General features: G+C 27.4%; 1 protein-coding gene across 1 annotated transcript in view; it reads right to left on the bottom strand.

Annotated features, from left to right (window-relative positions):
- The window catches only part of LOC129952628 (guanylate cyclase 32E), a 64,727-nt gene extending 43,046 nt beyond the window's left edge, over positions 1-21,681 (bottom strand). Inside the window, exon 1 of the mRNA XM_056065357.1 lies at positions 20,973-21,681. Coding sequence (XP_055921332.1) covers positions 20,973-21,128 — 156 coding nt within the window. The 5' untranslated portion in view covers positions 21,129-21,681. The remainder of the gene's footprint in view (positions 1-20,972) is intronic.
- Positions 21,682-24,051: the final 2,370 nt, after the last annotated feature.

Below are 24,051 nucleotides of genomic sequence, written 5' to 3' on the forward strand. Positions count from 1 at the left end.
CCCTAGAATTTTTCATTTCCCTTGATATATCGTTATTTTGATGTTGTCGACTAGACACGATAAAGATAATTCCTCTTGCGTATCACCAACTTACTTAACTTATAAAGTTTTAAATTTATATCTGGAACTATAGGCATGTTGTTATATTCCATAACCCATAAAGAAACTCGTGCAGACTTATTTAATTTGGGACGAATGTAAGATTGTATATAAACTTTTTATAAAAAAAAATGTTTGCTCTATAAAAATAATGTTTTTTTCTAATTTTTTTTCCTTGATTGTTCAAGTTTCTCATTTCTAGACTTGTATTACTTATATTTCTAAAAGTGAAAGTGTTTTTTTGATGGTTTGTTTGTTTTCTTGTCTTCTTATTTTATATTTATCTGTCTGATTTTGTTTTTTTTTTTGTATAACCTTAAATTTATTGAAGTGATTTTGTTATGAGCACGTACAGAAAAGCATTAAATATTTATAAGTATGTGGGTTTGTATATTGTTTTTATCCCATTTAAGAAAATCAATAACGATATAAACTAGATATACCTATTGCAACATTAAATAACCTTCAACTTGACATTGTGTTTCAGTTGAAGTATTCATTTGAAATTATGTTAAGAATGAATTATTTATATTACCAAATTCTCTTTAACTGACAATCAATAATGTGTATTCAGTTGAATTTTTTTCAATCACTTAAAAGCAGGAATTAATATCAATCAATTAACCCATCGATTTCAAGTTGAATATATGCAACATTTTCAAGGATCTAGTAAAACACGAATCAATAAAGTGGTTGAACTCATTAACTGAGATAACGTTAGCCCCATTTTGGAAAAATTTACCTTTTAATTTAAAGCTTTAAGGTTAAAGCCAAAATATATTAAATTAATTGGTCCGCTTCCACAAACATGATATAATTTTGTTTTGTCGGACTGTCCCTTTTTTTAACACAATCAAATACACCGATTCAGAATATTTCCTTTTAATAAAAGTTTGCGCTGTTTGATAAACTGCCATGTTTTGAAATTTGTCAATAAAAACTACTATTAAATTAGTTGAAACTCGTAACGAGAATAGTAAAATTTCAAGGTTGGCAAATTTGTAAAAGTTTTTTGTTCGTTAAAATTGGGCACCGAGATATTTTAACACCTATTTGTTTTACAACCACGAAAAAGATAAAATCTATGTCAAAGATCCACAAATGATTTAAGACTTTAAAGATGGGATTCGTGAAGTTATCGAGGACTATAGGCGCAATTGTTCTAGTGATGGCAAATTTTATGGAGAACAATCCTGGGATACAGTCCACACTGATAACTTACTATCCCGTCTTTCGAGTGTTCTGCTTCAAACTTTAGCGAAATCTACATACCAATATTTTGTGTGAGATAAATAATTTGAAGTCAATATCGTCCTTACACTTGAGTCGCAAACCATTTTCTTATCAGTTTTTTGTTGTTTTTGTAATTTTTCGTGTTTTTTAAGAAAGTTGTAAGTTTAATTTTTCTAAAAAAATTAACTAAAAATTACCAACAATATTTTGCATTTGATGAAATTGTTTGATTTGAAAATCTATTTTTCATTTCTCATTTTGATGTCAATACCTTCATTTATTCGCGAGATATCGAAATCCGAACATCAATTTGTACCAATTTTGCGCACTATTTTTTTGTAGATCTTAAGTTTTATGAAACAAACTGACTGTAGAGTTATTAAAAAAAAATGTAACTGAATATCGAACACAACACTTTCTATAAAATGAAATCAGTTTGAAGATAATATTTTAATTTTTGAAAAGACATTTAAGTCCAAAATCATTTTTTACAAACTTTTAGTAATTTTTTTTAGGTTTTTATTTTTCGTAAATAAAAATTGTATTAGTTTCGTATCGCGTCATAATATATATATAAAATTGAATTCAAGTCGCTAGCGTTACTGGTTCTTCAGCAATTTTGGGTTAACCAAAATTTGTACTTTTTTTATATTGCTACCACACACTTAATTTTAGTCCTTTATGCGTCTTTCTGTATTATTATCTAAATAATCAAATTTATGGAAAATCGATATCCTTACTTGTTCCTAGGGTATGGACGACGAACGTGCAAACACACGCAAGCACAGACATATCTCTTAAAATATTTTATTTCGACTCTAGGGAACTTGAAACTTCGAGATCTGTCAACATCTTCAATTCGACAAATCGGACCAATTACAAGAACTAACTATGGGAAGTTAAAAAATATCAATGGATTATGATTAAAACATATTGTTTATTTTAAACATATAAGTAAAACCTCCTTTTAGAAGAAACATAAAATGCCTAACTTTTATCGATATAATTAAAAATCTATATTTAACATACACTGTTTCTCTTCAAACTGGATAAATACTCTTTTGATATCATGATTTTAAAATGAATCTAAGTTCTTTAGATTATTAGTTGTATACAATTCAGAAAAAAAAATATCAAAATTCCCTTACCGAACACAATTTTTTTCATCGTTTTATTGACCAAACACTCATCAGCTTTATTTTTTTAGCAATTCGTTTCATATTGGCAATGGCAGTCAATAAAAATACAGTAGTCGTACGAATAGATAAAAAATGTTTTTTGTTGTGATTTTCAACAAAACTATCAATCAAAGGCACAAAATAAAACTATTAAAAGTGGAAGTTCCTAACATAGCTTTTTTTTTTCAATTTTCAAACGATCAAATTGATGGAGTGAAAATATTAAAAAGATGTCTGAATATATGTTTAGTCGGGTGTAGCATATTTGAATTTGTGTTTCAAAGATCTGAACTATAAAAAAAGTTCAGTGTACAACCCACACCAGAAACATCCCATTTAACCCTTTGAAAACAAAATATGTATCCTGATTTGAAAAAAAAATAAACTTTTAAAAAATCTCTTATTATAAATCGAACTAAAAAGTAGAAAACAAATTTCAATATTTCATTTCATTTAACAGCCATCTAACTCGATATATGGTTTAAAAATACTAAAACCAAAAATTAGGTTCTAAAATAAAAATGCAATTTTATTGTATACAAAAAAGCGTTAGGTGATTCAATTCTATATTTATCAGTGGTAATTTTGTATTTATAATCTATGTTAGTTCTGGGAACTCTATGGAATGTATTGCATTTTAAAAAAATTTCAACTCCATATTTTAATTAATTATGACATTGTGACAAAAAATGGCAAAAAATTGAGTCCGGTGATTTCATCCACCTTTCTGCTTGTATCAGCCTTTAGAGCCTACACCATTTGGCAGGCATGAAAATTAAGGTTATAAGGAGATTCACGTTAGGAGTTTTTTTCATTTTTCGTGAACATTTCATAATTTAATTTTTTACAAAAATAGACTAATAGATTCTTATAAAACTATCTATATTTTCTTTTCTTAACCTGGCCTCTTTCAATATAAAAAATATATTTTTGTACTGCCTCAAAAGGGTTTTTGTCAAAGAATTGTTATTTTGTTCTTAAATGTTTTCAGGAGCTGATTTAAATATTATTATATAATCTAAATAATATTGTCTAAATAATATTTACTAATCAAAAATATTTGTTTTTTTTTTTTTTTTTTTGATTCTTAAAAAATATTTAATTGTTCTTTAAGAATTCGATATTTTGAAAAAGGATCGGCATTTTCTTTGGTTAAAAGTTGCCTTAAATGTGGTTTGAACTTTAGGCCAATTTAAATCCTATTCGTCTGTTATTTCATTGGAGAATGTTCAACAAAAATACTTTCGCCTACATAATTTTCTAGCTAAGGTGTCCTATGTTTTTAAAAACACTTGTATTTGAGGCTGTTTAAAAGTTTTCTCAGTGCATTTTTCATTATTTCAATTATACCGAAGAAGTTGTTTGTATTTTTGAAGTTACAAAAATAAATGTTTGTAACTCTTGTTTATTTTGTTAATGCAATATAATACAAAAAGTTCTGAATTTTTGTTATTTAATAAGAATTGTCAGTATTATCTCAATTTCTATAAATTTCAGTTTAACCACATTTGTACTTACACTCTCAATTGTTTTTATAGTTTTTTATTTTTGTGTTTGAAAGATTTTTAGCATTATTAATTTAACTAGTTCTTACTTTCCTAATCTGCAGCAATTCCGAAAAGTTAGAGCCAGTAACAGAAAAGAATACACACAAAAATAACTAAAAAATTGTTATTTGTTAAAGAATAAACAATGGCAATAAAATTACCTAACCCGTTTTTTTACACTAAATAAGCTAAGGAACCCTTTGCTTTCTTCGGGGAACAAAATACGTTTTTTCTTTATTTTTAAATCAAGTTGAAGCTTTAATTTGTTACTTTTTAGAAGTGTTAAAATTCATTATTCATTTAATGTATACTAATACACATACCTGAGATCAAATTGTAAATCAATTTATTTAACTTAGAGTTTTAATCAATACAATTGGTAAATTGAATTCAAAGATTTATTTTGTATGCTGTTTTCAGCACTAAAAGCCTTTAATTATGGCGTCAACGCAAACATTAAAAAAAATATTGGTTACTAACCCACATAACAAAAAATAAATATATTTGTTTGTATTTTAATAAATGTTATATCAAAACGTATAAATTACAAAGTACATACCTACAAAAATATGCAGTGACTTTCTGGTTAGTAATTTTTAAAATAAGAACCATCCTGCAAGGTTTCATGGTATTCATATTATTAAAGCAAATAAAGCACAAACAAGTTAAATAAGAACCAGAAACCCTACATTTAGGATATATTTTTACCCCCAACAATGGATGGTTCCGTTTTATAAGAAAAAAATGTTTGTGTCTTTGGCTCCAAGTATAAAAAGGTTAATAAAAATAATATAAAGTGATTAAAAACATTAGTTAACCATCACAAACAAATTTAACAGATTTAAGGTAATAAATTTGTTAAATAAAAAAACCTTAAAGTTGTCTTTTTGTAAAATGTGTCTTTGATATTTAAAAAGGTTTTTAATGCGTTGATGAAACAAAAAATATCAAAATATAAGCTAAAAGTTCAAAGTTATTTAAAGTAAGAAAAGAATTTTTTTTTTTAATCTTCTGGTCCTTTTCTATTTGGGCGAAGAGATCAAAAGACCAATACAATACGCAGCGCACTAAATGGACCAAACGGATATACCATAAACTTACATATCCTGCTCACGTAAAACAACCTGACCATAATGCATAACACTTGAATAGCAAGTCCCAACCACCATCATCGCCTGTTCACTTCAAAATTTCAATAGAACTTGTCATCAATTTATTCAAACCACTCATCCCCCAACGTCAGGTATTGGGGGCTCAAAATTGAGTATTGTTGTTATTGTGGTTTGTAGGAACAATGTAACTTGATATTTTACCCTTACCTAAATAACTTTGGACAATAGGGCGAGAATTTATTTATTTTAGTACATTTTATCATTAATATTCTTTAATTTACGTTACCCGTAAATGTTAATGTATTTTAAGTCTTCTCTTCAACAAGGATAAAACATCTCATAGCACATACGAGTACTTTACATACTTTAAATCAATTTTTATTGATCAAATACCTTCACTTCATTGAATTGCGTCTCTGGTATAAGGATACCTGATTTCTAATATATTACCTTTATACAAATCAATTTCGAGTAATTCGATTTGAAATGTCCCTAGTGTAATCGAATAAATCAGGTATAAGATTAATAATGTCTCAACTAAAGAAAAAAATATATCAAGCTTTGATAAGATGAAATTGTGTATACATGAACGTCCTGTACGTACGTACAAATATGTATATAAATTCAAAACAGATGCTAGGCATACTAAATTAAAATTGTGTGTCAATCTTAGATAAAAAAAAAGAAATTTGATGAACAAATTACCATCAATAACTCAGCTCTTATTCTGATTATATCAAAAAGGTAAGTCTAAGCTCTCGGATGTGACTATGCTGATTTATGATACTAAACAAAAGCTAATTTAAGGAACAAAATTAATATTCATCTGTAAAAAAAATTAATGGAGAGATTTATCATCAAAGAATTAATACATTCTAGTTAAAATGCTTATTTGTTTTAATCTATTTATGTGGGGGTAGTTTTCAAATTAATTTCTACAACGTTATTTCCGTATCATTTCTTTGAAGTTGCTCTAAAATTCCATAAATTCTGAATTTAGATTTTATTTCTTGAATTCTTTGAAGATATACATACATATAAGTTCTAGGTAACTTTATAACATTCCCTATTGAATTCTTATCAATTTGTAGGTAATTTCAAATGTTCCGTAACATAAAGCTTTTATCTGTGATTTTTTCAAAAATATCACTAATTAATTTGTGGGAGTTTAGGAATTTTTTGGAATAAGTTATTTGGAAAAATTAGGATAAATGCTATAAATATTCATCTATTATCATCAGTATTAAATTTCTCCCTCTGAAGCAACTTGACATTTATTGTTGTTTTAAATTCATTAAAATCTTTGATACAATTAGACATACATTTAAAACACAAAAGAATCTGGAAGACAATAAGCTCCGATTTCCAAATGATCTTCCTTTTTTTCGTTAAGAAAATAAAATCAAAGCAAGTAACTATATATATTTTTCAGAGCTTGTACCTATAGGTACGACAGATGAATAAGTCATGATAAACCATAAGAACACAACTTAACTTATGCACTTGAATATAAAAAGTAAGCAATAATGTTTTTTTGAAAATATTTAATGTTGCATGTAAAGGTAAGGTACTTATGAAGAAAAGATAATACACAGGTATTAACTTCTGATTTTTCAATTTCCTTAAGATACCAAAGGGACAATGTTAGAAGTGTTTCTGTTCGGTGTTTTTGTGGAGTGTTTACTCTTACTTAAAATACTGAATCTTAATTTAAATCCCATGAGATAAGAGACATTTTTGTATAAACATAAAACTTCAAATTGCAAAAACCCTTTTCTGAAATGTATAATAGCACAAAAAATAGTATAGTGAACGATTTTTGTGTTATAAATCAGAGATATGGGAGTTGGTATCGTTAAAAAAGAAGACCAGATTTGAGTTTTTGATTATGATAAATTAATAAACGCACATTAAATGCAGATGCTCATTTATTATATTTAACATTTTTGCTTAAGATTAATAGGTATAGAATTTTTAAAAGCTGTGTTTATGAAATTATAGTTAATTATGATCGAAGTCTTAATATAATCAAAGCTTTTTTATTGTCCATTATTTTATTATCATTTTTTCGATACGATTTTTGTTCTGTTTTAATTCAAAAAGTTTTATTAAAAGCGTAAAAGGTTGTTTTCTGAATTTTAAACTACTTTTACGTAAGTATGCTTAAGGGATTCCAATGCGGGCTATCATTTTTAAAAGCTATTTAACAGCTATCACTTTTGATTTAACTGTATTATGCGTACATTTGGAAACGACTTTAAATTTGTGTTTGATTAGAAAAGTTTACCTTTTAGAAATATTATTCTTACTCCGCCAGAAAAATTTTCTTTAATAACTGATTTTGGATTGTTTTAATAGCAAAGAGTGCGATTATTTAGTTTTTAAAATCATTGAAAGATAAAATAGACTTTTTATTTCAAACACTGATGAACTAATTTAAAAATTTGAAAAAAGTATCAAGTTTATATAAATTACATGATTTTACCATAAGTCCAGATTAGACGAACCAAAGCCTGTCAGGACGATAAGGGAAACATCGTAGTAGAACCGCAGTCTATGTTGAGAATATGGAAATACCACTTCTCCAAATTATATAACGGCGATGACGAACCGAATTCTGCTGTAAGAGAGATAAAACCACTCAACCAAGGCGACGCAGATCAACAATTCTGCCTACCAAACCTCAGCGAAGTGAAGATAGCTCTATCTAAACTGAAGTCAAAGAAAGCTGCTGGAGGTGACGGCATCGCTGCCGAACTACTTAAAGCAGCAGGCAATGACTTGGTAGGGAGCATGCACCAACTCATCTGCAAAATATGGTCGAAAGAAAGCATGTCCGATTAGTGCAATCTCACCATAGTTTGCCCGATACATAAAAAAGGAGACCCTCTAATTTGCGCCAACTAAAGAGGCATCAGTCTCCTTAACATTGCATATAATATCCTATCTGCCGTAATATGTGAATGTCTGAAGCCATTCGTCAACAACTTGATAGGTCCTTATCAGTGTGGCTATCGACCAAATATTCACCCTACGGCAGACCTTGCAAAAATCAAAGGATCTTCAAATCGATATTCACCATCTCCTTATCGATTTTTAAGCCGCGTATGGCAGAGCAATGTCTAGTTTTGGCATCCCTGTCAAACTTATCCGTTTGTGCAGAATGACGATGGAGAATGCACGCTACTCTATCAAGGTCGGAAAAGATCTCACCCATGCATTTGATGTCAAAAAAGATTTTAGAGAAGGCGATCCACTGTGATGCGACTTCTTCAATATCGTTCTGAAAAGAATTGTGCAAAACTCAACCGTCAACACTAAAGGCACAATCTTCCAAAGGTCCATCCAATTACTCGGTTAAGAAGATGATATTGACATAATTAGAAGATCAAAGCGTGATGTTATTAGAGCGTTTTTGAGCATTGCGATGGAAGCGAAGAAGATCTGTTTAGTGGAAAATGAGGGCAAGACCAAGTATATGCTGTCATCAAAAAGGACATTGAACAATGACGTCTTGGACAAAACGTCACCATGGACAGCTATAACTTTGAGGTAATTATGGACTTTGTTTACCTAGACACCGCTATAAACAAAGACAAGGACACCAGCGCTGAAATAATATGAAGAATAACTCATGAAAATCGCTGCTTCTTTGGACTTAGAAGGGGATTAAGTAGTAAAGTCCTCTCTCAAGCATCTAAAATCACTATCTATAAGACACTCAACATCCTGGTACTCATTTATGGCGCTGAGGTCTGGACACTGTCAAAGAAAAATGAGAGCGTATTAGGATGCTTCGAGAGAAAAATTCTTCGTGTGATTTTTGGTCACGTACGCATAGATGGAGAAGATATTACGATGAACTGTACAGCAACACTGACTTAGTTAACAGAATTAAAGTCCAATGGTTTAGATGGACATCAGCGCTCCAGCCCGGAAGGTTTTCGCATCCAATCCTAAGGGACGGCCGGCGCGGCGCAGAAGAGGAAGATCGCGGCTCAAGCATCGCACGCAGGTAGGTGAAGGCCTCAACCAACTTAGCGTGTGAAACTGGAGACAACTAGCTAGGGACCGAGCTCGCTCTAGACGCATGTTGGTAGTAGCGCCACTGTAAGTAAGTTAGATGCTTATAACAAAAAATTGGTGAACTAATTGAATAAAATCTTTGGTTTAGTAAAATTACAAAAATTGCAAGAAAAATGTTTAAATGTTTTTTTTTTTTTAATAAAAGGAGATTCAATGTTTAATGAACAAATTTTAAATGTTTTCACTTTTAAGCAGACATTAATAAGGATGAATTTATGTACCCAACCTCAAAAAAGTTCATTAATTAAAAAGGAAAAAGTTATAAATTGAACGTTGTGTTCATTCAAACTATCAGCTGCAAATGTTTAAAAGTAAACAAAACATGTTTATTTATTTTATAACGATGATTAAAGTTAATGTGGTCGAAGTAAATTAATATTAAAAACAATTATTCCAGTGTTATCAAAGGTTTGGGCGCATTCATAAGAAATTTTAATTTTAATTTTTAAACCACTTAAAAATATAAGTATGTGTCACATCCTTGTTGAGGAAAATTGCATTTATAAAAATGTTTTCCTCTACTTATGATGTATGTAAATATTTGTAATAAAGGGTGTTTTGTTACTAGAATAGAAAAAATTTAAATTAAATTTAGCATCACAATTTTCAATGACAGCCCGTTTCTCAAAAAGCAAAGTTGCACAGTTAAAAAGCAAATACTTTAATCAAAGAAAATTGAATTACCTTATAGTCCAGTAAAATCAAATGAAAGAAGGAGTCAAAAACTTCATTTTTTTACCAACAATTTAATTTAAAAGGAAGTGCTGAGCGTTGAACTATTTCTAGCAGTTGATCGTATGAGAAAAAAGAGGCTGCGATGCGACCCACACTGATAACTTTCCATCCCGTCTGTCGATTTGTCTTGCTTAAAAGTTTGTCTATATGTACTCGTATCAATTTTTACCAAATTTGCGTACTATTTTATGTAGATTTAATTTTTATATGAAAAAAACGGACTGTTGGATTTTTATATAAATATTACTGAATAACGAAAACAATGTTTTCTGTGAAATAAAATAAGTTTGAAGCCAATATCTGCAATTTTTAAAAAGATATTTGAGTCGAAAATCAATTTTTACCAACTTGTATATATTTTTGTTTAGGTTTTTATTTTTTGTAAGAAAACTGTCAATTCGATTTTTTTTCAAAATTTTGCTAAATGTTGACAACAATATTTTTTGAAAGATTAAAGTAAATTAAAGCCAATATTTCAAAGTTTTAAAAAGATATTTAAGTCGATATTAAGTAGAAAACTGTCAATTCGATTTTTCTCAAGATTACAAAAAGTTTGAAGCCTAAATTTCAAGTTTTTGAAAAGATATTTGAATTCAATTTTTACCAACTTTGAGTAATGTTTTTTTTAGATTTATATTTTTTATAAAAAAACTATCACTTGGATTTTTACCAAAATTTTATCAGATGGCAAAAACATTATGTTTTGTTGCACAAAACTGTTTTGGAGATGAAATCATATTTTAGTCGTAAAATTTTCGAGGTGAACATTTTTTTTATCAGTTTTTTTGATTTATAAAAAAAAACGTTAAATGGATGTTTTTCAAAAAATATATTTCTTTGATATCAAGTTACAATTTATTATATAAAATTTAATTCAAGTCTATTGCGTTTTGGTTCGTAAGATATTTAGGGTTAACCAAAATGTTCACCTTTTGTCAATGGTAAAAAAACCACCCACGCAATTTTCTTGAGACCTTTCTGCATCTTTCTGCCTTATTATCTATACAACAAAATTTATTTGAAATCGATATTTCTTCTGGTTCTTGAGCCATGGACAACGAAAAAAACGTCGCGAACGTACGGACGTACAAACGTACGAACACACGCACGCACAGACATCTCTCTAAAAATCTTTTATTTCGACTCTAGGGACCATGAAACGTCGAGAAATGTCAAAATTTTCAATTTGACAAATCGGACCCATTACAATAATTTCCTATGGGAAGTTAAAAAGATAGAGAGCAAACACGAGATTTCTTACAAAAAAGAAATGTATAAAAACATTTCAAGCTTACTATCTATCCTTATCCTTCCGAGGTGAAACACTTATTATGGTGAACTGTTAGGAACACAAGAGAAATTGTAATAACAATTGCTAAAATGTTTAACTACAAGTACAAAAGTGTTTTATTCGCTTAAAAAAATCGAGTGCAAAGCAATTGTTTTTCAGTTACTTGATATTTTCCATTAAATGGGGCACTATGCATTGCTTGTAAAAATGTAAGCTTTTAACTTTGATCTCTGAAAGATTTATTTTTGACTAAAAATATTAAAGCTGTAATTTTTTCGGAACTTTTTCAATACTAGAAATTTTAACCCTGAAGAATACACATTTTTTAATACTATTTAGTCTAAGGCTTTTTATAGAATATACATTCTGGAACTATGTTTGTAGACCAATCTTTTTAAGTAATAATAAGTTTTTCAAAATGAATACCATGATAGTATAGGACATAGATTAAAAGAGTACATCAAATCTGTATTCATCGCAATTTTTCAAAGTATTATAAATATAATACATAGAACCCACTACTAGAGCAATCCGAACATCATTTTAAAATAATATCGTAATAACAAATTTAGGTAAATTGTATAGACTTAAAGGACTGCAACGTTATACCTCAAGAAATACAATACATTTAAGTTCAATTGAAATTCTTGCGATTTTAAAAAACAAAAAAAAAAACACCCTCTATCAACTTTATTTAAAATAACTCCATAAACTCTGTTTTATTTAATAAAGTGTCACTATATTCTTTTCTGTTATTGCATAAGCAGTGAACAATTTCCGTGTTCTTTTATATACATATGTAATTCCCTGCCATCCTATACCCATAACAAACCCCACACATCCTGTTCCACCCATTGTTCAGACTGTAAGGATTCGTTGAACACAGTGGACATTCAATTGGACTTATTTTTTATTGAAATTTATATTTATTCAACAATTCTCTTGCGGGGTTGTAGAATGGTGTATAGTATTATTCTTTGTCTTGAGATATTTTCCGAAACACGTTGTAAATATTATTTTATTGTAGTTACATAGTTAAGACCAATTTTATTTTATTGTTATAACATAGTTTATGGACATTTTTAATGCAGACGATTCGTACATGAATGCAACAGGTAATGTCATAAATATTCATTTCCTTTTCGGACTCAATTGCAGACTATGGACCGATTTTTGTTTGTGTAATATCTCCAGTGAGAGGTATTTGAATTTAAAGCATTTGCATAATAGGAGATTTTTTGTTTGAAAAAAAGTACATACATTACTCGTACATTCGAATGATTTAAATATTCCAAATTCTGTTTGATTTGATTTGAAACTCTGATAAAAAGGAAGTGTGTGTTGATACACATATTTTTGAATTTGTGTACTTAAGTGATCAATAACTATTTTAATAGTTTTGAAGTATCACAAACAAAAAAAGTAAATATTTTTAAATGGATAAACTTTACACTCAATATCGAATTTGAGGGTTGTTTTTCCTTTCGACACATAGAAACTACATATTGCATCTGTAAATAAACTTCAACTCGATAAATCAAACATAACATTAGAATGGTAAGGACGTTGAAAAATGAGCCCGGTGGTTATTTCCGTCTGACTATCTTCGCTCCTTCAGCTTCAGTTTGATTTCAAAATCTATTTTTGTTCGCGACATTTTTAATATAAAACTAATTTCTACCAATATTATTAGCATTTCTTAAACGTTATTATTCTTTATGTAATGAATTTTTACAAAAAAATTTAGCACACAATGATATAATTTTGAAGCCAATACCTTTATAGAGATTTTTTATAGAGATATAGAGAATCGAATATCAGTGTTGACCAATTTTTCAGATTGATAGTCGAACACAATATTTTCTATTAGATAGGATTTGTAAAATAACTGTAATTTCAATTGTTCTCAAAATATTATTTATTTTATTATTTTTATAAGACGAAATTAATTAAATTTAACTTTTCTTTTAAAAGAGATACTTATAAGTTGAAAATCAATTTTTACCAACTTTGTATTGCTTTTTTAGGTTTTATTTCTTGTACAAAAAATGTTAATTCGATTTTTCTCAAAATTTTACCAGACGTCAAAAACGTTATTCTTCGTTGCATGAAAATATTTTGAAGATAAAATCGTATTTTGTTCTTAAAATATTCGAGGTGACAATCATTTTTTTTTTAGTTTAGTTAAATGTTTTTCAAAATTTTATTGGTTTGGTATCACGTCACAATTTATAATATAAAATTTAATTCAAGTTGCTAGCGTTACTGATGGTAAACCAAAATTTTCACTTTAAAAATGTTCGAACAAAAAATATTACTAATGACGTTTTTTTTGAGAAAATGTTTTACATTCAAATTTTTTAAATTAAACTACGAGTATTTTAGCTGGTATATTTCAAGGTCTTAAAATATGAGAATTCTTGAATACAGTAGCAAATTGATAAAACAAATAAATTAAATGTTATGACTTTGTGCATACATTTTATTTATGGATACAATATTTAATATTTTTTTGATTCCTGTCATGAATTTCTATAGGTTTCCATCACCTCAATTATTATTACTATATGATTGAATATTGTGTATTGTACCTGTGCTAGAGAATAAGTCAAGTGAAATTGAATATGGTGTAAAGCAGGACAACGCTTTTCAATCATATGAGCTTATATGTGTATATCTTTTATATATGAAATATACTCGTAATATCTTTTATCATTTATAGAATAATAGATTGATATCATGTTGTTCGGCTTTATTATTGATGTGTTAATGAAAAATTTCCAATTGCTTTATTTTCGTATTTTATACCTTTAAATTTATTTTTCGTATATTGTATATACATTATTTTAATAAGTAAATTGTGGACAACGATCAGGTTAAAATTAAATATTATTAAATTAAATTGAACATTAACGCTTTTATAACCGGAAATATGATGAAAATGAACACATGGATGAAGGTAAGCTTAAAACAATCTGTACACCCAAATAAAAGTGGTTGCTTTTGATCTCTTTGTGTCTTTTGGAGTAAAGGTCGATAGGTCTTTAAAATAATACGAACCTTAATGTTAGGTTAAAAAAAACATTATGATTCGTATTTCTCGTTAAAGTTGTGGTTTTCGAAACTTTCTCTAAAGGCTTGTTGTAACAATTATACTTTGTTTTGTAATATTTAGTTATTATTAAATTATTAAAGGGGACTAAAATGTCATAGAACATCGTAATTTTTTAAGAAAAACAATATTCTTTAAAATACTGCTACATGCATATAATATATATATACATATATTTGTATTACCTTGACATCGTGATTTTAAATAAAAATGAAATAAAAAACAGAAGCTAATATCTCTTCAAAACACTTTAATAAATAAAAGTTCCCGGCAATTTTTCCCAAGAAAAACTGAATACTGATGGCTTGATTCCTTATTTATTGATTTTTTTTTTAAAAGTGGACATATGTTCTGTAGGAGCACCTTTATGTAGGTGTTATTATTATTTATATGACTTTTTGTTCGACTATAATTTCTTTTGTTATAAATGCCCATGGGGAAATAAAAATAAAAAAAAAACTTCGAAAAAGCAACACTTTACACGTGTGGAATTTTAATTTTAAACTCTCAATAGGAATCTACTTTATCATTGTTATATTATTAGTAAGAAAATTTGATCCTTCAATATTTGTTTTCATTCATTGTGAAGGAAATTAAAAATGTGACTTTGTGGAAAACAAAATTGGAATAATTACAGCACATAAAAATTCAAAGTTTTCCCTAACTCAGTTAGGGTTAAGAAAAAAATTAAAAAAATTCTATAGAAACCAACTAAAGTTTTCTTAAATCGACCTACTAAATTTAATGGAAGTAATCCTTTATTAAGAAATTATGGGTCTACCACGCGAATTTTAAACATTGCCTCAAAAATTCAAACATACATTCTGGATAACTTACTTCTCCTTAACAAACTTAAAGTTGACAAGTAAAGTTTGTTATCAATCATACAATTGCACATTGCTACACATGCTACTTTCTTATTGTTTGCAATTTTTTTTTCTTGCTCAGAAAATAAAATATTGGGTAAATTGATGTATTTGTGTTTTATTGACTTTTAACTGTTAAAAATACAAAAAAAAATCTCGAATTTATATTTTTTTTCAAGATTTTTTTCTAGATAGAGTCTTTCGAGATTTTTGTTAATTCTGGATTTTTGTGGATTCGAGATTTTTACGTTCTAGATAATTTTTTTTTATCTTCGAGATTTTCGGCATTCGAGATTTTTGGCATTCTAGATTTCGCCATGATCCCAGAAATTATTCTATGTAAAATTGTTTTAAAGACAAAAATTGAAGGAAACGTGCAAAAACATTTATTTATTTTTTATTTAAATAAAGAAATTCAATTTCAAGGGGGTTGGGTCAAATTATTGTATGGGCCCTAAAACAGTATTTGACAATTCTACACTAAAAAATTCTGTACAAAAAAACACTATATGTTAAAATTCTATATAGGACAAAATTCTGTATTTCAGAATACTTTCAAAAGACTTCATTTTCGCTTTCATTACATAAGTGTAGTTTTGATATTATGAAAAACAATGTCCTCAGCCTATTTAAAGCATTTTGAAGTACATAATTTCTAAATGGAATATTTTTGAGAAAAAGGCACCACGACTATTTGTCAGAAATTATACTTTAGAAAAACTTTTTTAAACAGTAAGAGTGCTAATAAATATCTTTTGTTCATGAATAATTTGTGATCCTAAAAAGTTGTTGGTTTTTTAGTTTAAAGTGACTTTTTCTTTAAGGAACATATCAATTTTTGACTTTTTAGTTTGTGTTTGATGGGTTTTTTTTTAAATATGTATAACGTTATAATGTATAATGTGACTTGATTGCTTCAAAAATTATAATAAATAAATATACAGGAATAGTTACAAAATAGAAATATACAAAAATACACTATTTTGTGATAAAGAAATGGGAAGATACAATTGTATGACTTATAGTAATTTGTTCATACCGCATTTTGATTTCCAGGATTCAAAATGTACAGTCTTTTGATAAACAATATTTAAGATAAACATGAATATGCCCCACAATATTGCATATTTACATACTAAATTTGGATCATTCAGAGTTCAGAAAATCAGTATTTCGACCTTCTCAAATTTTTGAACAGAAAAAGGTATTTTGATCAAAAATAAATATCTCTAAGGGTGGTATAGGATATTTATTATTCAAGTAAACTCAGTGTTTTTTTTTAACTGCTATAAATCCATCCATTTGCATGGGTATCTAAAATTTATAAGTCAATTAATATTTTTAATGCTTTTTAATACAAACAAAATATTTTTTCCAAATAACAAACGCAGTTGGTTATTTTCAATTTAAATATAGTTTTTTTTTATTTACAAAATTTTAATTTTTACGCTGTAGTAACTGAATTAAAATATAAATGCCAATTAAGTAAATAAAAAAAAAAACAAAAATAAAATAATTATGACTAGTTTTGGGATTCATTATAAATTTAACTTCATCTGTTGGATTTACGTCCATTCAAAATATTTAACCCATTTAAGTGATATATTTTTTAAAATATAGTACAAATGTTAACATACTTTTTCAAATATGAGTATATGTATAGTTAAATAAATCATGTTAGCACAATTAAGACTTTATGAACCTGACAAAAGCTCAATTATTTTCAAAAAATGTATTTAAATGTTTAAAACTAATTAATATTTTAATCTCGAGTAATATCATTTGTGGCATTTATATATGTTCATTTTTACCTTAAATAAATACCAAAGTTAACTTACAAAATAAACGGTAGCTATGGAACTACTGAAAATCCTTTACATATGTATGATAAAGTGATATGTACATCTATGAATGTATAGTATTAAATTTTTGGTTTTACATAATTAATTCAAACAAAAATATACAATTCTTTCGCAATTACATTTTCAATCTAAGTGAATTTGAGTTTCGAGCTTTACCTGGAATTTTCTTCAACAGAATATCCGCAAAATATGTTTTGAGAACAATTTGAAACAAAGATAACAAAGAATAAAATAAAAAAGATGCTTGGATGCGACCCACACTGATAACTTCCCATCCCTTCTGCCGATTTTTGTAAAAAAAAAATGTCAATTCGATTTTTCTCAAAATTTGTCCTAATGTTGAAAACAATATTTCTTATAAGTAAAAATTAGTAAGAAGCTATTATCTTAAGATATTTGAGTCCATTCCATTCCTGAAAACAGTACTCGCACACAGGAATGGTTGAGAATTGTAAGTCACTAAGCCCTGGTTCACAACGGACTGTTGCGCCACCCCAAATCATTTTTTACCAACTTTTGTTAATTTTTTTTCGGTTTTTAATTTTTTGTAAAAAAAACTGTCAATTCGATTTTTCTCAACATTTTTCAGAATGTTGAAAACAATATTTCTTATAAAATAAAATAAGTTTTAATTTCAAGTTTTTGAAAAGATATTTGAATCGGTATTCTATTTTTACCAACTTTGAGTAATGTTTTTTTTTAGATTTTTATCTTTTATAAAAAAGCTGTCAATTCGATTTTTCTTAAAATTTTATTTAATTTAGTAAAAACTTCCCACGCAATTTTCTTGAGAACTCTTTCTGCATCTTTCTGCCTTATTATCTGTATAACAAAATTTATTTAAAGTCGATATCTTTTCTGGTCCTTGAGCTATGGACAACGAAAAAACGTCTTGAAAGTACGAACTTACAAACGAACGTACACACACACGCACAGGCATCTCTGTAAAAATCTTTTAATTCGACTCTAGGGACCTTGAAACGTCGAGAAATGTCAAAATTTTCAATTTGACAAATCGGACCCATTACAATAACATCATATGGGAAGTTTAGAATACACTATTTTGTGATAACGAAATTGGAAGCTACAATTGTATGACTGATAGTGTTTTGCTCATACCGCATTTTAATTTACAGGATTCAAAATGTCTTTTAAAATACAGCATTCAAGACAAACAGCAATATGACCCCACAGAATTATATATTATCATACTAAATTTTCATCATTCAGAAAATCAGTATTTCGATCCTCTCGCATTTTTTAAGCAAAAAAGGCATTTTTATTAAAAATAAATATCTTTAAGGGTGGTATAGGAAATCTATTATTTCTAGTAAACTTAGTATTTTTTAACTGCTATAAATTCATCTATATGCATTGGTATTTAAAATGTATAAGTTAAATAATCTTTTTAATGTTTTTTTAATAGAATACATTTTTTAATAAAAATCATTTTTTTCCAACCAACAAACGAAGTTGGGTATTTTCAATTTAAATTAGGTCTATTTTTTTTACAAAATAAATTTTGCTTTTTACGCTTATAACTGAACTAAAATATAAATGCCAATTAAGTTAGCAAAAATACATATACTTAAAATATTTATGACCAGTTTTGGGATTTAACTGCGTTTGTTGGATTAATATCCATTCATCCATACACATGTTTTAATAGTTTTTTTTTTTCGTATTTATGATGTACATATGTAGTTTAATCAATCAAAGGAACACAATTGAGACTTTATGAACCTTACAAAAGCATTTTCGAAAAATGTATTTAAAAAGTTTATATTTTTACCTTGAGTGAATACCAAAGTTAACTTCAGGGTTCAATAAACAAATGTTCAAAATAAACTGTAGATATGGGACTACTGAAAATCCGTTACATATTAAATATGAAAGTGATACATATATTATTACATTATATCATGTATATTTACACATTTGGTTTTTACATAATTTATGCAAACAAAAATACACAATTCCTTGCACTGACGTTTTAAACTTAAGTCAATTTGAGTTTTCGTGGAGTTTTTCTTGGAATTTTCGTCAACGCAACATCCGCAAAATATGTTTTGAGAACAATTTGAAACAAAAACAACAAAAAATCAAATTAAAAAGTACGTATACGCCCACTTTATCATAATGAAATATCAACATTTATAATTGAATAACTGTTACTGCAAAGGAACTTGTTTCCAACAGACATTTGATGTAATGGTATTTAAAAAATTGGTTTATAAAGTTTGTGGAAGTTGTTTAGGAAACAAACTTGAGAAATAAAGTATTATGCCTTTAATTAATTTGAAAAATTTTAATTATTTATTAAAAAAAATCTCTTTACAAATAATTTATCAAATTCAAAAAGCCTTTATTCAAATAACGAAATGAACACTAAAATTTCTTGAAAGCACATTTTAAGTTAACAAAAAGAGAGGATTGATGAAAAATAGATACAAATTGTGGATGAAGAACACAAACAAAAGTACAAAAGCATATACAAGTTATTATGTAAATTGAATATTTCTTAAGATTTTGCCAAATTTCATTATTTCTTCTTATACTACCCATTTACATCTGTAAATTTATTTTTTCTTTAAAGAAAAATAAACGACCAAAATCGACATTTTGGGCAGTGTAAAATTAGTTAAAAAGTTTAAGAGCTATAAAGCAATTAATTTTTAATTCTATCAGTTTTGAATAAAATTATAATATAATTGTGAAAAAAGTGTATTTAAATACTTTAAAATTGCATTTCTTAGTAGTATATTAGAGAAAAATCAATTTTTGTTAATAAATTCTGTTTTAAAAAATCCCCCACTAAATTCTCCATAAAGCAAAATGGATTCGAAATCGATATATTTTCTCTTTCTTGAAATATGTCGGAAAATTTTGAGGCCGCTTGAAACTTTGAGAAATGTCGATAATATGGCAAATGGCATTGGAAAGTATTATTTATTCAAATCACTCATACATATATTTCAATTATTTTTTTTTCATTTTGATACAAAATTACATTAGTTATTAACCATAGTAACAATGGCTAAAAAATTGCAAATTTAATTTGTCCCAGAATTCAATTTATCCAACAAAATCTATGAAACTATTTTATAAACCTAAAATTGATTATACCAAACCTTTGAACATTATTCATTCATTATAACCATTTTCAAGAATAACATAGAATATTGGATAGTTTAAGATTACATTTAAAGTACCAACTTCAAATTCCAATTTTCATTCCCATAGGAAACATAAAACGTTCTGGATTTTTTTTTCTTTCTTTATTTATTAATAAAAAAAACTTTTCTTATTTCATCTTTTTTTGGATTCAAAATAAAATATTAAAATACTAAGAATTTTCTGAAAGGATAATAATCCGCCCAATAAGAATGTTTAATACATTTTTCTAGGAAACTCAATACTCAAAGAAAAAAAATAAAAGAACTAATGAAACACGTTTCATCATCTTTTGTATTATGAATCCGGTATTAGGGTAGTACTAAAAACCTCAACAAAAAAAAGACTTCCTCAAAAAATGTTCGAACATACACCCAACCACAACTGTAACTTCTTTCCTATTTATTTGATACAGTTTTAGATGCAATATGCCACCAGCAAATCAAAAAACAATCATCCCTTAACAAACAGCAGTTTTGAAGCATATCTTAAAACAGAATAACTTTGCCTATATTTAAACTTGAAAACTATCCAATTTTTTTTGTTAAGCTTTTCCTCTATTTGTGTAGATTATACAATCTTTCCTTTTTCAAAACAAGAACAAAATATTAACAAATTCCATAAGAATAAATAAATGGAAAAATTGAAATAGTCAAAAAGTTTTCATTTCAACTTACACGCATCTGTGCATATTCCGCGAGGAATCCAATATATATTGTTTCCCCATCCCCGGATGTGGATGATTGGTGAAAAGATGAATTTCGAGGGAGTGAGGATAAAAAATTTAAAATATTCCCAAAAACAAACCACAAGAGAAAATTTCTTTTATTCATTTTTAATATATTTTTAAAATATATTTTTCTTTTTTTGAAATCAACAGAAATATTAAATCCTTTTTTCAAGGTTGGCAGTGTCAGGAGTAACAATAACCACTTTACTTAATATTTAAATTTTGCACTTCCTTTCCGCATTAACACAGTAAGGATTCAATAAGGAAAGAACACTCAAGAAGGACACTGATAGTGGTTATTCAGAATTTAAATTGACCCAGTGACACAAACATCAGATAATATCGCGAAGGAAGGAATAACAAAACGACAATATATCGCATAACATACGTCAAAATATTCAATTGAAGGAAACTCGTATGCAAATGACAAAGTAATGGTATTTTAAAAATGACCTCTTGCTCTTTAAAAACAAAGGACTAAAACGGAAACGAATACGGATAGACAGAACTATAGGTAGGTATATTTTTGATAGGAGAACAAGTTCACTTTCTGTTAACAACACTTCCGAAACACCATCACATTTTTTCAAAACCAAGCCCGCCTAGGAGGAAAAATGTTTGTTTCCGCTTTTTTGTGTTTTACTCTGTATTCGATGCTGTTCGGTACGAGTCCTGTAGTCGACTGAATGAAATTCAAAATTTTGTCGTAGCTTTATGTTTGTGCTCTAAGGCTGGGTTGTTGATGGTTGTTTCTTCCTCTGCGAAAGAAGGAACATTGTGTGAAGCCCACACTATGTCCTGTATCTGTATCCTGTGTGTTGAGTTCATCTGGTGTTGTAGACTGTTGTTCTTTTTGTGCGTCTGTTTTTGGAAGAGCTGTGCATGGGGATGATGGGAAATTTGTAGATGATGATAGTTGCCAATTTAGGTTTGGGTGTATTTTTTTTTAAGAATTTTCTTACCATATAAATTTATAGTATTTCTATTTTTGACTCTTTTGTGACGTGATTGAAGCTTATTTTTGTTCAAATACTTAGTCACTGTTGAAAAACGATTGTTAAGAGATGAAACAAAGATACGTTTGAGATGTTATTTTAAAAAATAACGATTTTCAAAAGAAAAACAAAATTTTTAATTTTTGAAAAATTGACAAAAACCCTGAATTCTGGAAAAAGAATTTCAAGCATCTGGTAACAATGGGCCTTAAGTGCTTATGGTATTTTTCTTTTATCAAACGGGTACTAGTAGTTTAATTTATGTGCTTGTGTAGTATGATGATGGACAGTGTGTGCCTAAGTTTGTTGTTATATGGTATATGGAAATAAGGATATATTTTGATATCTAGAACTAAACTGCCCTTTTTAGAAAGAAAAGTTTGTTTTGGTATCATGTGTGATAATGGTATAGTTAAGCTGAAAATTGTCTTTCTTATGCAAACGCGTGCATTGCTTCGCTTTATATTTTAAAATATCAAAGCATCAAAAGTCGGAAGTTGAAAGTCGAAAAGTCATTTCAAGACACACGTTTTTTAAGAAAAAAATCTTTTTTAACGTCATCACATGCATCATTAGACAAACTAGTATTTTTTATTCAGATATATTAGCATATTTTTGTATCGGGGAGGAAAAAGTACCTTGAATCGGTTAGTGTAAAAAACATATTCTCCATTATTGGATTACATAAAAATATAAGTAGCAAATTAATGAAAAATAATAATAACTGTTAAATGGTCTGCTATCATCTTCGCTTTTTTCTTCGAACAATGTAAGAACCATCATCATAGATTTTATCAGGGATTTTTCTTCTTTGCATTTCTGTTTTTTTTTTTTGTTTAAATATTTAATATTTAAATTCTAGCATTCTTCCTATACTTATTACTATATAAGAGTAAGTATAAGTATAAAATACTAAAAAACAAACACAAAGAAGGAAGAAATTATTTTGTATTTCTTATATCTACGTATTTCATTTGTATCGAACAAAAAAATACACTTAAGCTTTATATTAAGATGTTGTACTTGTATGATTTATATTTTTTGTATTGAAAACATTTTTTAATTTTTGTGTTTGACGTTTACTAAAGCATAAAAAAAATTTCATTGAGTCATCAAGCCTCAGAATGAGAATATTTTTGATTTAGGAGAATCTGATAATTTTTAGCATTAGAATTCATTATCAATTAATTTTAAACAAAAAAATATAGAAATGAAATGTAATTAAAAAAGTCGGTATACTAATTTGAATTTATAATTTATACGGATTTTATTTTGTGTAAAAGCTTCTGCATTAGAAATTTGACCAAAATCAAATAAGAGAAAAACTGAAGAAAAAAATTGTCCAGTATTAAAATTTTACAAGAGGCTGGGATGTCACCCACACTGAAAACTTAAACATAATATTCATAACAATATTTTATGTGAGATAAATAATTTGAAGTCAATGTCTTTCTTTGTTCAATTAAAACATGAGACGAAAACCATTTTTCATCCATTTTTTGTTGTTTTTATGACAACTTTTTTAACAATTTTTTGTTGTTTTTATGACAACTTTTTTAACAAAACTCGAAAACTTACGAGTTTTGTTAAAAAAGAATAAAAAAAATTTCTAAAAATTTACAAGAATATTTTGAAATAGTTTCATTTCAAAATCTATTTTAAAAAACTGACTGTTGGATTCTTATTAAAATTTTATCGAACGTCGAAAACAATACTTTCTATAAGATTAAATAAGTTTGAAGCCAAAATCTAAAAATTTTCAAAAGATATATATGAGTGAAAAAACCAAGTGTCAAAAACGTTAATCTTCGTTTCATACAATTATTTTGGAATTAAAATCATTTTTTGTTCGAAAAATATTTGAGGTGGCAGTTTTTCTTATTAATACAAAATTACTGTTAATTGAATTTTTTTCAAAATTATAATAGTTTGGTACCACGTCAAATTATACAGGGTTATCCATTAAAAAAAAAACCTAAATAAACCCATACAATATATTTTTGTTCATGATATATCGTTTTTGTTATAAAA

This window comes from Eupeodes corollae, chromosome 3, assembly GCF_945859685.1.
Source record: "Eupeodes corollae chromosome 3, idEupCoro1.1, whole genome shotgun sequence".
Classification (NCBI taxonomy): domain Eukaryota; kingdom Metazoa; phylum Arthropoda; class Insecta; order Diptera; family Syrphidae; genus Eupeodes; species Eupeodes corollae.